General features: G+C 50.1%; 1 protein-coding gene across 7 annotated transcripts in view; it reads right to left on the bottom strand.

Moving 5' to 3' along the window:
- Positions 1-16,750, bottom strand: part of CACNA2D4 (calcium voltage-gated channel auxiliary subunit alpha2delta 4) — a 367,390-nt gene that overhangs the window by 31,688 nt on the left and 318,952 nt on the right. For all 7 annotated transcript variants that reach the window (XM_063929351.1, XM_063929344.1, XM_063929346.1 and 4 more), the window contains 3 exons: positions 13,460-13,522; positions 3,573-3,643; positions 1,767-1,842 (listed from right to left, as the gene is read on the bottom strand). In XM_063929351.1, coding sequence (XP_063785421.1) covers positions 1,767-1,842; positions 3,573-3,643; positions 13,460-13,522 — 210 coding nt within the window. The remainder of the gene's footprint in view (positions 1-1,766; positions 1,843-3,572; positions 3,644-13,459; positions 13,523-16,750) is intronic.

The following is a 16,750-nucleotide window of genomic DNA, read 5'->3' as shown; positions in this document are numbered from 1 at the left end:
CTGTATATTACACATGACATACGGCCACCATCTTTCTCTATCCTGCTCTGTATATTACATATGACGTACGGCCGCCATCTTGCTCTATCCTGCTCTGTATATTACACATGACGTACGCCCGCCATCTTGCTCTATCCTGCACTGTATATTACACATGATGTACAGCCGCCATCTTGATCTATCCTGCTCTGTATATTACACATGACGTACACCCACCATCTTGCTCTATCCTGCTCTGTATATAACACGACGTACGCCCGCCATCTTGCTCTATCCTGCTGTGTGTATAACACATGACGTACGCCCGCCATCTTGCTCTATCCTGCTCTGTATATTACACATGACGTACGCCCGCCTTCTTGCTCTATCCTGCTCTGTATATTACACGTCATACGGCCGCTATCTTGCTCTATCCTGCTCTTTATATAACACATGACGTACGCCCGCCATCTTGCTCTATCCTGCTCTGTATATAACACATGACGTACGCCCGCCATCTTGCTCTATCCTGCTCTGTATATTACACATGACGTACGCCCGCCATCTTGCTCTATCCTGCTCTGCATATAACACATGACGTACGGTCACCATCTTTCTCTATCCTGCTCTGTATATTACACATGACGTACGCCCGCCATCTTGCTCTATCCTGCTCTGTATATTACATATGACGTACGGCCGCCATCTTGCTCTATCCTGCACTGTATATAACATATGACGTACGCCCACCATCTTGCTCTAACCTGCTCTGTATGTTACACATGACGTACGCCCGCCATCTTGCTCTATCCTGCATTGTATATAACATATGACATACGCCCGCCATCTTGCTCTATCCTGCACTGTATATAACATATGACGTACGCCCACCATCTTGCTCTATCATGCTCTGTATGTTACACATGACGTACGCCCGCCATCTTGCTCTATCCTGCTCTGTATATTACACATGACGTACGCCCGCAATCTTGCTCTATCCTGCTCTGTATATTACACATGACATACGCCCGCAATCTTGCTCTATGCTGCTCTGTATATAACATATGATGTACAGCCGCCATCTTGCTCTATCCTGCTCTGTATATTACATATAACGTACGGCCACCATCTTGCTCTATCCTGCTCTGTATATTACATATAACGTACGGCCACCATCTTGCACTATCCTGCTCTGTATATTACATATAATGTACGCCCGCCATCTTGCTCTATCCTGCTCTGTATATTACATATAACGTACACCCACCATCTTGCTCTATCCTGCTCTGTATATTACATATAACGTACGGCCACCATCTTGCACTATCCTGCTCTGTATATTACATATAACGTACGCCCGCCATCTTGCTCTATCCTGCTCTGTATATTACATATAACGTACACCCACCATCTTGCTCTATCCTGCTCTGTATATTACACATGACGTATGCCCGCCATCTTGCTCTATCCTGCTCTGTATATTACACGTCATACGGCCACCATCATGCTCTATCCTGCACTGTATATTACACATGACGTATGGCCACCATCTTGCTCTTTCCTGCTCTGTATATTACATATTATGTACGCCCGCCATCTTGCTCTGTCCTGCTCTGTATATAACACATGACGTACGCCCGCCATCTTGCTCTATCCTGCTCTGTATATTACATATTATGTACGCCCGCCATCTTGCTCTGTCCTGCTCTGTATAAAACACATGACGTACGCCCGCCATCTTGCTCTATCCTGCTCTGTATATTACATATGATGAAAACAGATCTTACATTGAGCAGGCTGCGGCCTCCGCTATGATGGTGATAAGGTAGTTTGCACATCGCCTGGTAATCGTACAGCGTCACTCTGCAAGAGACAGGAGGATATTATGCGGGTGAGAAGTCATTTATATCGCCCCAGGAGAACAGAGAACCTGATTTTGGGGAGATGTAAGAGGGGATAAAGCAGCATTGTACATAAAACATTGATTCAGCTACAGCTAAGGAACCCTCATAACATCTGTATATAAACGCTGTAAGCTTCTAGAGCCAAGCACTTGTGCTACTGTAGTACAATGTAATGGCCACTGGGGGCACTGTCCTTATGGAATGTAGCCATGATGTGATATAGTATTTTATATTGGATAATAAAGAAAATAAAACCAGATATACAGAGAGGTAGGACTATACTGGCAGAATATCCTGCACATATATGTCTGTCTGTTCTGTTCTAGAGCACAACATTGACCATAGAATTATAGAAGATCCATCACTGAAGGGAATCTCCACAATACTATTCTTATTCATTTCTGAATGGAGCTTTCACAGTGTTAGTAGTGAGAGACTGCAGGTCATGGTTTCAGGATCTCCTTCCACAGAGCATGCAGCCTATGTCACCATGTGTGGAGACCATGGCCCTCATTCCGAGTGGATCGCTCGCTGCCGTTTTTCACTGCGTATCAATCAGGTTACTAATGCGCATGCACCGCAATGCGCACGCACGTCGTACGGATACAAACAGCATCGCTGCTGTGCATTGCTTCTAGCGATGAATCCATATGCACAACCAATCGCAAGGAGATTGACAGGAAGAAGGCGTTTATGGATGTCAACGGAGAGGTAGGGAAAACGTAGGCGTGTCCAGGCGTTTGCAGGGCGGGTGTTTGACGTCAATTCCGGCCCCGGACAGGCTGAAGTGATCGCAAGGGCTGAATAAGTCCAGGCCTACTCAGAAACTGCAAAATACATTTTCGTCCTGCTCGGCTGCACATGCGTTCGCACACTTGCAAAGCGAAAATACACCCCCCCGTGTTCGGCGACTATCTGATCGCAGCGCTGCAAAAAATAGCTAGCGAGCGATAAACTCTGAATGAGGGCCCATGACTGATAGCGCCTCACTAGTGCCCCCCTGAGGAAGGGGAATGTAACTTCACCCACACATTTTATTATAAGAATTAAACATTTCTGTGTAGATTCCTCTACATGCTGATCTGCAAGAATATTCCGAGGAGGCGGATCACCTGGCCGGTCCTATAGTGTAATGTATACTGGAGAGACAGGATCAGTCAGAGAAGCCTCGGGGGAGTGATACTGTCATTAGTCTGGTGCTGGTGGTATAAGACAGGCCACGTGGACTCTGCTGCTATGGGAAATATAAGACAGGCCACGTGGACTCTGCTGCTATGGGAAATATAAGACAGGCCACGTGGACTCTGCTGCTATGGGAAATATAAGACAGGCCACGTGGACTCTGCTGCTATGGGAAATATAAGACAGGCCACGTGGACTCTGCTGCTATGGGAAATATAAGACAGGCCACGTGGACTCCACTGCTATGGGAAATATAAGACAGGCCACGTGGACTCCGCTGCTATGGGAAATATAAGACAGGCCACGTGGACTCCGCTGCTATGGGAAATATAAGACAGGCCACGTGGACTCCGCTGCTATGGGAAATATAAGACAGGCCACGTGGACTCCACTGCTATGGGAAATATAAGACAGGCCACGTGGACTCTGCTGCTATTTCCCATATGGGACCTCTGAGGCCTCCGCTGATCCCTGGATGATATGCAGAGGATAGAGAGTGACACTTACTGCCTGAAAATCTCCATCTGCAGAAGCTGGGTCATCAAGGAGCCATCAACTTCCCCCAGGAACACTCCTGTCTGTAGGGGGAACATATGGGAAATAATAAGGGTTTAAACCTACCGGTAAATCTTTTTCTCCTAGTCCGTAGAGGATGCTGGGGACTCCGTAAGGACCATGGTGTATATACAGGCTCCGCATGAGACATGGGCACTATAAAGAACTTTTAGTATGGGTGTGCACTGGCTCCTCCCTCTATGCCCCTCCTCCAGACCTCAGTTAGAGAAACTGTGCCCAGAGGAGATGGACAATATGAGGAAAGGATTTTGTAATCGAAGGGCAAGATTCATACCAGCCACACCAATCACACCGTATAACCTGGAATATATGCAACCAGTTAACAGTATGAACAAAAACAGCATCAGTCAACGACCGATCTCAACTGAAACATAACCCTTATGTAAGCAACAACTATATACAAGTCTTGCAGATTTAGTCCGCGCTGGGACGGGCGCCCAGCATCCTCTACGGACTAGGAGAAAAAGATTTACCGGTAGGTTTAAAATCTTATTTTGTCTTACGTCCTGACCTAGAGGATGCTGGGGACTCCGTACGGACCATGGGGTTTATACCAAAGCTCCAAAACGGGCGGGAGAGTGCGGATGACTCTGCAGCACCGATTGAGCAAACGTGAGGTTCTCATCAGCCAGGGTATCAAACTTGTAGAATTTAGCAAAAGTGTTTGAAACCGACCAAGTAGTTGCTCGGCACAACTGTAATGCCGAGACGCCTCGGGCAGCTGGCCAAGAAGTGCCCACCTTCCTAGTCGTATGGGCCTTTACCGAATTTGGTAATGGCAATCCAGCCGTAGAAAGAGCCTGCTGAATAGTGTGACAGATCCAGCGAGCAATAGTCTGCTTAGAAGCAGGAGCGCCAACCTTGTCGGCTGCATACAGGACAAACAGAGCCTCTGTCTTCCTAACCCTAGCCGTCCTGGCTACATAGATTTTTAAGGCCCTGACTACATCCAGAGACTTGGTCACTCGTAGCCACAGGTACCACAATAGGTTGGTTCATATGAAATGAAGAAACCACCTTAGGCAAAAATTGAGGACGAGTCCTCAATTCCGCTCTATCCACATGAAAAATCAAGTAGGGGCTCTTGTGAGACAAGGCCGCCAACTCTGACACCCGCCTTGCAGATGCCAAGGCTAATAACATGACTGACCACCTTCCAGGTGAGAAATTTTAATTCAACCGTTTGAAGGGGTTCAAACTAGTGTGATTTAAGGAACTGTAACACCAAGTTAAGGTCCCATGGTGCTACTGGAGGCACAAAAGGAGGCTGGATGTGTAGCACTCCCTTTACAAAAGTCTGGACTTCTGGGAGAGAAGCCAATTCCTTCTGAAAGAATATAGATAGGGCCGAAATCTGTACCTTAATGGAGCCTAACTTTAGGCCCATATCCACTCCTGTCTGTAGGAAGTGGAGAAAACGGCCCAGATGGAAATCTTCCGTAGGAACATTCTTGGTTTCACACCAAGATACATACTTCCTCCAGATACGGTGATAATGCTTCGCCGTTACCTCCTTCCTAGCCTTTATCAGATTAGGGATAACTTCCTCCGGAATACCTTTCTCAGCTAGGATTCGGTGTTCAACCGCCATGCCGTCAAACGCAACCGCGGTAAGTCTTGGAACATGCAAGGCCCCTGCTGCAACAGGTCTTCCCTGAGAGGAAGAGGCCACGGATCTTCTGTGAGCATCTTCTGAAGATCCGAATACCAGGCCCTTCGAGGCCAATCTGGAACAATGAGTATTGTCTGTACTCTTTTCCGTCTTATGATTCTCAGCACTTTTGAGATGAGAGGTAGAGGAGGGAACACATAGACCGACTGAAACACTCATGGTGTCACTAGGGCGTCTACCGCTACTGCCTGAGGGTCCCTTGACTTGGCACAATACCTCCGAAGCTTTTTGTTGAGGCGTGACGCCATCATGTCTATTTGAGGAAGTCCCCGAAGACTTGTTATCTCTGCAAAGACCTCTTGATGAAGTCCCCACTCTCCTGGATGGAGATCGTGTCTGCTGAGGAAGTCTGCTTCCCAGTTGTCCACTCCCGGTATGAAGACTGCTGACAGAACGCTTACGTGATTTTCCGCCCAGCGCAGAATTCTGGTGGCTTCCGCCATAGCCACTTTGCTCCTTGTCCCGCCTTGGTGGTTTACATGAGCCACGGCTGTGACGTTGTCTGATTGAATCAGAACCGGTAGGTCGCGAAGAAGATACTCCGCTTGTTGTAGGCCGTTGTATATGGCCCTCAGTTCCAGCACGTTGATGTGTAGACAAGCCTCCTGGCTTGACCATAGACCCTGAAAATGTCTTCCTTTTGTGACTGCTCCCCATCCTCGGAGGCTCGCGTCCATGGTCACCAGATCCCAGTCTTGAATGCCGAACCTGCGACCCTCTAGAAGGTGAGCACTCTGCAGCCACCACAGGAGAAACACCCTGGCCCTGGGGGACAGGCTTATCTTTTGATGTAGTTGCAGATGGGACCCTGACCACTTGTCCAGAAGGTCCCACTGAAACGTCCTCGCATGGAACCTGCCGAAGGGGATGGCCTCGTAGGCTGCCACCATTTTTCCCAGAACTCGAGTGCATTGATGAACAGACACTCTTTTTGGTTTTAGCAGGTCTCTGACCATGTTCTGGAGATCCTGGGCTTTTTCCATGGGTAGGAAAACTCTCTTCTGTTCCGTGTCCAGAATCATGCCTAGGAATGATAGTCGAATCGTTGGAATCAACTGTGACTTTGGCAGATTGAGAATCCAACCGTGTTGTTGTAACACTCTCAGGGAGAGCGACACGCTTTTCAGCAATTGATCTCTCGATCTCGCCTTTATCAGGAGATCGTCCAAGTACGGGATAATTGTGACTCCCTGCCTGCGCAGGAGCACCATAATTTCCGCCATCACTTTGGTGAAAATCCTCGGGCCCGTGGAAAGCCCAAACGGCAACGTTTGAAACTGGTAATGACAGTCCTGTATCGCGAACCTCAGGTACTCCTGATGAGGAGGAAATATGGGGACATGAAGGTAGGCAGCCTTCACATCCAGCGACACCATAAAATCCCCCCCTTCCAGACTGGATATCACTGCCCGGAGTGATTCTATCTTGAATTTGAACTTTTTCAAGTACAGGTTTAGGGATTTTAGATTTAAAATGGGTCTGACGAACCATTCGGCTTCGGGACCACGAACAGGGTTGAATAGTACCCTTTTCCCTGTTGGACCAGGGGAACCTTAACAATCACTTGCTGTTGACACAGCTTTTGAATTGCATCTAATACTACTTCCCTCTCCGGGGAAGAGGCTGGCAGGGCCGACTTGAAAAATCGGCAAGGGGGCACCTCTTCGAACTCCAGTTTGTAACCTTGGGATACAATTTCCAACGCCCAAGGATCCACGTCTGACAGAACCCAGACCTGGCTGAAGAGTCGAAGACGTGCCCCCACCGGTGCGGACTCCCTCACTGGAGCCCCAGCGTCATGCGGTGGATTTAGCAGAAGCCGGGGAGGACTTCTGCACCTGGGACCTAGCCGAAGCAGGTGTTCTTTTACCTCTACCCTTACCTCTGGCGAGGAAAGAGGAGCCCCGACCTCATCTGGATTTATGCGACCGAAAGGACTGCATCTGATATTGTGGAGTTTTCTTTTGCTGTGGGGGAACAAAAGGCAAAAATGTAGATTTACCCGCGGTAGCTGTGGAAACCAGGTCCGCGAGACCGTCCCCAAACAAAACTTCACCCTTGTAAGGTAAAACCTCCATATGCTTCTTTGAGTCGGCATCACTCGACCATTGGCGGGTCCACAGAGCTCGTCTCGCCGAAACTGCCATGGCGTTGGCTCTGGAACCAAGCAGCCCCACGTCTCTTTGAGCGTCTCTCATATAGAAGACTGCGTCTTTAATGTGACCTAAAGTCAATAAAATGGTATCCTTGTCCAGGGTATCAATGTCAGCTAATAAGGTATCTGTCCACGCTGCAACTGCGCTACAACCCCATGCCGAAGCTATTGCCGGCCTGAGCAAAGCACCCGTATGTGTATAAATAGATTTTAAGGTAGTTTCCTGTCTACGATCCGCAGGATCCTTGAGGGCTGCGGTGTCTGGAGACGGTAGCGCCACCTTCTTGGACAGACGCGTTAAAGCCTTGTCCACCCTGGGCGAGGATTCCCACCGTACCATGTCCTTTGCAGGGAAAGGATACGCCATAAGAATCCTCTTGGGTTTCTGCAGTTTTTTGTCAGGAGTTTCCCAAGCTTTTTCAAATAATTCATTCAGTTTTCCTTATACATGCGCACCCTCGTGTCAGGGACAGAGGGGTCATCTGTGATATGCAAAACATCTTTTATTGCCATAATCATATAATTAATACTTTTGGCCACCTTTGGGTGTAACCTTGCCTCATCATAGTCGACACTGGAGTCAGAATCCGTGTCGGTATCAGTGTCTGCTATTTGGGATAGGGGACGCTTTTGAGACCCTGACGGGCCCTGTGACCCAGTCAAATCCGTTGATTGACTCCCTGCTGTTTCCCTGGACTCAGCTTTGTCCATTCTCTTATGTAATAAGGTCCCATTTGCATTTAAAATATTCCACATATCATAACAATCATGAGTCGGCGTTGCCGACGGAGACACCACAATCATCTGCTCCACCTCCTCCTTGGATGAGCCTACCGCTTCCGACATTCCGACACACGCATATCGACACCCCCCCACACACACAGGGATATATCTATAAGGGGACAGGTCCCCAACAAGGCCCTTTGGAGAGACAGAGAGAGAGTATGCCAGCACACACCCAGCGCCAACTGACACTGGAACAAATTCCCAGATAAAGCGCTTTTATATATATATTAACTGTGATATACACTCACTGCGCCTACATGTGCCCCCCCCCCCCTCTTTTTCAGCCCTGTATCACCGTTCAGCAGGGGAGAGCCCGGGGAGCCAGCTTCTCTGCACATCACTGTGGAGAAAATGGCGCTGGTTAGTGCTGTGAGACCAAGCTCCGCCCCCTCAGCGGCGGGCTTCGGTCCCGCTCAAATGTACAAATAATGGCGGGGAATGTATATATCTACTGCCTCCGCAGCCCATATATTAAAAATGCCAGTCCAGAGGTTTATATTGCTGCCCAGGGCGCCCTGCAACCATCAGTGCCCGTGTGTGTAACGTGTGAGAGCAATGGCGCGCAGCGTTACCTCAGGGAAGATCTGAAGTCTTCTGCCGCCTTTGAAGTCTTCTTTCTTCTTACACTCACCCGGCTTCTATCTTCCGGCTCTGCAAGGAGGACAGCGGCGCGGCTCTGGGACGAACGGCGGAGGGAGACCTGCGTTCCGATCCCTCTGGAGCTAATGGTGTCCAGTAGCCTAAGAAGCAGAGCCTATCATTTAAGTAGGTCTGCTTCTCTCCCCACAGTCCCACGATGCAGGGAGCCTGTTGCCAGCAGGCTCCCTGAACATAAAAAACCTAACAAAATTATTTTTTCAGAGAAACTCAGGAGAGCTCCCCTGCAGTGCACCCAGTCTCCTCTGGGCACAGGATCTAACTGGGGTCTGGAGGAGGGGCATAGAGGGAGGAGCCAGTGCACACCCATTCTAAAAGTTCTTTATAGTGCCCATGTCTCCTGCGGAGCCCGTCTATACCCCATGGTCCTTACGGAGTCCCCAGCATCCTCTAGGATGTAAGAGAAATTCTGTATGGTAAATACATTACTCATATAACTAAATTATAGGCAGAGGAATGAGACAGACATATAGGGAGACATGAGGAATGACAGGTGCAGGGAGAGAGACAGACAGGTACAGAGGACAGGAGGAATGAGACAGGTAGAGAGGAGAGGAGGAATGAGAAACAGGTAGAGAGGAGAGGAGGAAGAGAGACAGGTAGAGAGGAGAGGAGGAATGAGAGACAGAGGAGAGGAGGAATGAGAGACAGGTACAGAGGAGAGGAGGAAAGAGAGACAGAGGAGAGGAGGAATGAGACAGGTACAGAGGAGAGGAGGAATGAGAGACAGGTACAGAGGAGAGGAGGAATGAGAGACAGGTACAGAGGAGAGGAGGGAGAGACAGAGGAGAGGAGGAATGAGACAGGTACAGAGGAGAGGAGGAATGAGAGACAGGTACAGAGGAGAGGAGGAATGAGAGACAGGTACAGAGGAGAGGAGGAAGAGAGACAGAGGAGAGGAGGAATGAGACAGGTACAGAGGAGAGGAGGAATGAGAGACAGGTACAGAGGAGAGGAGGAATGAGAAACAGAGGAGAGGAGGAATGAGAGACAGGTACAGAGGAGAGGAGGAATGAGAAACAGAGGAGAGGAGGAATGAGAGACAGGTACAGAGGAGAGGAGGAAAGAGAGACAGAGGAGAGGAGGAATGAGACAGGTACAGAGGAGAGGAGGAATGAGAGACAGGTACAGAGGAGAGGAGGAATGAGAGACAGGTACAGAGGAGAGGAGGAATGAGAGACAGGTACAGAGGAGAGGAGGAATGAGAGACAGGTACAGAGGAGAGGAGGAAGAGAGACAGAGGAGAGGAGGAATGAGACAGGTACAGAGGAGAGGAGGAATGAGAGACAGGTACAGAGGAGAGGAGGAATGAGAGACAGGTACAGAGGAGAGGAGGAATGAGACAGGTACAGAGGAGAGGAGGAATGAGACAGGTACAGAGGAGAGGAGGAAAGTGAGACAGAGGAGAGGAGGAAAGAGACAGGTACAGAGGAGAGGAGGAATGAGACAGGTACAGAGGAGAGGAGGAATGAGACAGGTACAGAGGAGAGGAGGAATGAGACAGGTACAGAGGAGAGGAGGAATGAGAGACAGGTACAGAGGAGAGGAGGAATGAGACAGGTACAGAGGAGAGGAGGAATGAGAGACAGGTACAGAGGAGAGGAGGAATGAGACAGGTACAGAGGAGAGGAGGAATGAGACAGGTACAGAGGAGAGGAGGAATGAGAGACAGGTACAGAGGAGAGGAGGAATGAGAGACAGGTACAGAGGAGAGGAGGAATGAGACAGGTACAGAGGAGAGGAGGAAAGTGAGACAGAGGAGAGGAGGAAAGAGACAGGTACAGAGGAGAGGAGGAATGAGACAGGTACAGAGGAGAGGAGGAATGAGACAGGTACAGAGGAGAGGAGGAATGAGACAGGTACAGAGGAGAGGAGGAATGAGACAGGTACAGAGGAGAGGAGGAATGAGAGACAGGTACAGAGGAGAGGAGGAATGAGACAGGTACAGAGGAGAGGAGGAATGAGAGACAGGTACAGAGGAGAGGAGGAATGAGAGACAGGTACAGAGGAGAGGAGGAATGAGAGACAGGTACAGAGGAGAGGAGGAATGAGAGACAGGTACAGAGGAGAGGAGGAATGAGAGACAGGTACAGAGGAGAGGAGGAATGAGACAGGTACAGAGGAGAGGAGGAATGAGACAGGTACAGAGGAGAGGAGGAATGAGAGACAGGTACAGAGGAGAGGAGGAATGAGACAGGTACAGAGGAGAGGAGGAATGAGACAGGTACAGAGGAGAGGAGGAATGAGACAGGTACAGAGGAGAGGAGGAATGAGAGACAGGTACAGAGGAGAGGAGGAAAGTGAGACAGGTACAGAGGAGAGGAGGAATGAGACAGGTACAGAGGAGAGGAGGAAAGTGAGACAGAGGAGAGGAGGAAAGAGACAGGTACAGAGGAGAGGAGGAATGAGACAGGTACAGAGGAGAGGAGGAAAGTGAGACAGAGGAGAGGAGGAATGAGACAGGTACAGAGGAGAGGAGGAATGAGACAGGTACAGAGGAGAGGAGGAATGAGAGACAGGTACAGAGGAGAGGAGGAAAGAGACAGGTACAGAGGAGAGGAGGAATGAGACAGGTACAGAGGAGAGGAGGAAAGTGAGACAGAGGAGAGGAGGAATGAGACAGGTTCAGAGGAGAGGAGGAATGAGACAGGTACAGAGGAGAGGAGGAATGAGACAGGTACAGAGGAGAGGAGGAATGAGACAGGTACAGAGGAGAGGAGGAATGAGACAGGTACAGAGGAGAGGAGGAATGAGACAGGTACAGAGGAGAGGAGGAATGAGACAGGTACAGAGGAGAGGAGGAATGAGACAGGTACAGAGGAGAGGAGGAATGAGAGACAGGTACAGAGGAGAGGAGGAATGAGACAGGTACAGAGGAGAGGAGGAATGAGAGACAGGTACAGAGGAGAGGAGGAATGAGACAGGTACAGAGGAGAGGAGGAATGAGATAGGTACAGAGGAGAGGAGGAATGAGACAGGTACAGAGGAGAGGAGGAATGAGAGACAGGTACAGAGGAGAGGAGGAAAGTGAGACAGGTACAGAGGAGAGGAGGAATGAGAGACAGGTACAGAGGAGAGGAGGAAAGTGAGACAGGTACAGAGGAGAGGAGGAATGAGAGACAGGTACAGAGGAGAGGAGGAAAGTGAGACAGGTACAGAGGAGAGGAGGAAAGTGAGACAGGTACAGAGGAGAGGAGGAATGAGAGACAGGTACAGAGGAGAGGAGGAATGAGACAGGTACAGAGGAGAGGAGGAAAGTGAGACAGGTACAGAGGAGAGGAGGAATGAGAGACAGGTACAGAGGAGAGGAGGAATGAGAGACAGGTACAGAGGAGAGGAGGAATGAGACAGGTACAGAGGAGAGGAGGAATGAGACAGGTACAGAGGAGAGGAGGAATGAGACAGGTACAGAGGAAAGGAGGAAATAGAGACAGATAAAAAGATACACACCTGTGACAATCTCAGCCTTGTCCCACACAGTCACTACATCCAATGCCTGGTCCACCTGCTTCAACATCCTGAACCCTCCATCCAACTTCTACACCCAATGCCTAGTCCATTCACCAACTACCAGACCCAACACCTAGGGCTCCATCCATCACTGAGAATAGATGCTGATGGTATATTGTGTTTAGTATCATGGTGTACCTCTGGTATTTAACATCACTTATCTGTCCAGTACCTTCTCCCACCACTGCGGTGTCCTCTCCTGTGTTGCCGATAACACAATGCCGCCGGTGAAGGTTACATTTTAGATGCCATGAGCAGCCGCCATCTACAAATGTGCATAGCGTTTGCTGGGTCCCAATTCCCGGCAATGGAAACTTTATCACTAACGCCATCCGTAGATGGCATAAGGATTTCTACATGAGCAGCATCAGGTGCAGCTTCCCACTGTTTTTATAAATCTCAGAGCGCCATCACAACCTCTATTAGCGTCAAAAACTATTGCAAAAGGGGTTATGGCTCATTGCTAAATACAGCTCCTACCTTCCACACCCTTCCCCTATACTCATCCACACCTGGTCCCTTCACCAACCTTCCTTACACCGTTCCACTCACCCATACTCAACACCTAGTCCTATACACCCACCCACCTGCCACACCAAATCACCTACCAAACTCCTAGAGTAACCCCACATTACCACACCCAGGGCGTAATCCCCTCATCCACCTTCCATACACAACACTGCCCCACTCATGCACACTCCTAGATGCATTCCCACCTCAGCAATACCCAGATCCACACCCCCAGTCACTCAGTTGCCACATTCAGAACTTGTCCCCACTTTGTAACACCCAAGGCCAAGTCTAGTCATCCGCTTGCCATACCCAACGTCTAGTTCCTTCAATCCAACCTTAACATAATGAAACTTGTCCCCTCAACCAACTTCATGACCCAACACCCCGTTCAGGGAGCAGTCACACTGAGTACTAGATCCACTCACCAAGGTTCCACTCACAACAGCTAATCCCACTCACACTCCTGTTACACACAGCCACCCATATCCCGCACCTAGTCCCATGCACTCACCATCCACAACTCACCTGCTCCTGGTCCCTGGACACCACAATGAACCCGTTGTTGTCAATGAGATAGCAGTTCAGTCTCTGGGAAAGAAAGGCGGAATGTCCTCATCCATATCATGTAGCTCTGAGTGTAGACCCATAATTACATTACACACCTATTGTGTGAGGCACGGAGCAAGGGGACTGTGATGGTCGCTGGAAGCCGCCATATTGTGGGCTATACCAACATACGTGTAGACTGGGAGCAGCAGATATCAGTGACTGGCACAAGTCTCATAGGCACAGTCTGTCCTATACAGAGATGTCACGCCGTCTGTCCTGTACAGAGTTGTCACGCCATCTGTCCTGTACAGAGTTGTCACGCCGACTGTCCTGTACAGAGATGTCACGCCATCTGTCCTGTACAGAGATGTCACGCCGTCTGTCCTGTACAGAGATGTCACGCCGTCTGTCCTGTACAGAGATGTCACGCCGTCTGTCCTGTACAGAGATGTCACACTGTCTGTCCTGTACAGAGATGTCACGCCATCTGTCCTGTACAGAGATGTCACGCCGTCTGTCTTGTACAGAGATGTCACGCCGTCTGTCCTGTAGAGATGTCACACCATCTGTCCTGTACAGAGATGTCACGCCGTCTGTCCTGTACAGAGTTGTCACGCCATCTGTCCTGTACAGAGATGTCACGCCGTCTGTCCTGTACAGAGATGTCACGCCGTCTGTCCTGTACAGAGATGTCACGCCGTCTGTCCTGTACAGAGATGTCACGCCGTCTGTCCTGTACAGAGATGTCACGCCGTCTGTCCTGTAGAGATGTCACGCTGTCTGTCCTGTACAGAGATGTCACGCCGTCTGTCCTGTACAGAGATGTCACGCCGTCTGTCCTGTATAGAGATGTCGCGTCGTCTGTACTGCACAGAGATGTCACGCCGTCTGTCCTGTACAGAGCTGTCACGCAGTCTGTCTTGTACAGAGATGTCACGCCGTCTGTCCTGTATAGAGATGTCACGCCGTCTGTCCTGTACAGAGATGTCACGCCGTCTGTCCTGTACAGAGATGTCATGCCGTCTGTCCTGTACAGAGATGTCACGCTGTCTGTCCTGTATAGAGATGTCACGCCGTCTGTCCTGTACAGAGATGTCACGCCATCTGTCCTGTACAGAGATGTCACGCCGTCTGTCCTGAACAGAGCTGTCACGCCGTCTGTCCTGTATAGAGATGTCACGCCGTCTGTCCTGTACAGAGATGTCACGCTGTCTGTCCTGTACAGAGATGTCACGCCATCTGTCCTGTACAGAGCTGTCACGCCGTCTGTCATGTACATTAATGTAATGCCGTCTGTCCTGTACAGAGATGTCACGCCGTCTGTCCTGAACAGAGCTGTCACGCCGTCTGTCCTGTATAGAGATGTCACGCCGTCTGTCCTGTACAGAGATGTCACGCTGTCTGTCCTGTACAGAGATGTCACGCCGTCTGTCCTGTACAGAGCTGTCACGCCGTCTGTCCTGTACATTAATGTAATGCCGTCTGTCCTGTACAGAGATGTCACGCCGTCTGTCCTAAACAGAGCTGTCACGCCGTCTGTCCTGTATAGAGATGTCACACCGTCTGTCCTGTACAGAGATGTCACATCGTCTGTCCTGTACAGAGATGTCACATCGTCTGTCCTGTACAGAGATGTCACGCTGTCTGTCCTGTACAGAGATGTCACATCGTCTGTCCTGTATAGAGATGTCACGCTGTCTGTCCTGTACAGAGATGTCACACCGTCTGTCCTGTACAGAGATGTCACACCGTCTGTCCTGTACAGAGATGTCACACCGTCTGTCCTGTACAGAGATGTCACACCGTCTGTCCTGTACAGAGATGTCACGGCGTCTGTCCTGTACAGAGATGTCACGGCGTCTGTCCTGTACAGAGATGTCACGGCGTCTGTCCTGTACAGAGATGTCACACCGTCTGTCCTGTACAGAGATGTCACGCCGTCTGTCCTGTACAGAGCTGTCACGCCGTCTGTCCTGTACAGAGCTGTCACGCCGTCTGTCCTTTACAGAGCTGTCACGCCATCTGTCCTGTACAGAGATGTCACGCCGTCTGTCCTGTACAGAGCTGTCACGGCATCTGTCCTGTACAGAGATGTCACGCCGTCTGTCCTGTACAGAGATGTCATGCCGTCTGTCCTGTACAGAGATGTCACGCTGTCTGTCCGGTATAGAGATGTCACGCCGTCTGTCCTGTACAGAGATGTCACGCCATCTGTCCTGTACAGAGATGTCACGCCGTCTGTCCTGAACAGAGCTGTCACGCCGTCTGTCCTGTACAGAGATGTCACGCCGTCTGTCCTGTACAGAGATGTCACGCTGTCTGTCCTGTACAGAGATGTCACGCCATCTGTCCTGTACAGAGCTGTCACGCCGTCTGTCATGTACATTAATGTAATGCCGTCTGTCCTGTACAGAGATGTCACGCCGTCTGTCCTGAACAGAGCTGTCACGCCGTCTGTCCTGTATAGAGATGTCACGCCGTCTGTCCTGTACAGAGATGTCACGCTGTCTGTCCTGTACAGAGATGTCACGCCGTCTGTCCTGTACAGAGCTGTCACGCCGTCTGTCCTGTACATTAATGTAATGCCGTCTGTCCTGTACAGAGATGTCACGCCGTCTGTCCTTTACAGAGCTGTCACGCCATCTGTCCTGTACAGAGATGTCACGCCGTCTGTCCTGTACAGAGCTGTCACGGCATCTGTCCTGTACAGAGATGTCACGCCGTCTGTCCTGTACAGAGATGTCATGCCGTCTGTCCTGTACAGAGATGTCACGCTGTCTGTCCGGTATAGAGATGTCACGCCGTCTGTCCTGTACAGAGATGTCACGCCATCTGTCCTGTACAGAGATGTCACGCCGTCTGTCCTGAACAGAGCTGTCACGCCGTCTGTCCTGTATAGAGATGTCACGCCGTCTGTCCTGTACAGAGATGTCACGCTGTCTGTCCTGTACAGAGATGTCACGCCATCTGTCCTGTACAGAGCTGTCACGCCGTCTGTCATGTACATTAATGTAATGCCGTCTGTCCTGTACAGAGATGTCACGCCGTCTGTCCTGAACAGAGCTGTCACGCCGTCTGTCCTGTATAGAGATGTCACACCGTCTGTCCTGTACAGAGATGTCACGCTGTCTGTCCTGTACAGAGATGTCACGCCGTCTGTCCTGTACAGAGCTGTCACGCCGTCTGTCCTGTACATTAATGTAATGCCGTCTGTCCTGTACAGAGATGTCACGCCGTCTGTCCTAAACAGAGCTGTCACGCCGTCTG

The sequence above is a fragment of the Pseudophryne corroboree genome, chromosome 6, assembly GCF_028390025.1.
Source record: "Pseudophryne corroboree isolate aPseCor3 chromosome 6, aPseCor3.hap2, whole genome shotgun sequence".
Lineage (NCBI taxonomy): Eukaryota > Metazoa > Chordata > Amphibia > Anura > Myobatrachidae > Pseudophryne > Pseudophryne corroboree.
This window is presented reverse-complemented; position numbering and strand designations above follow the sequence as displayed.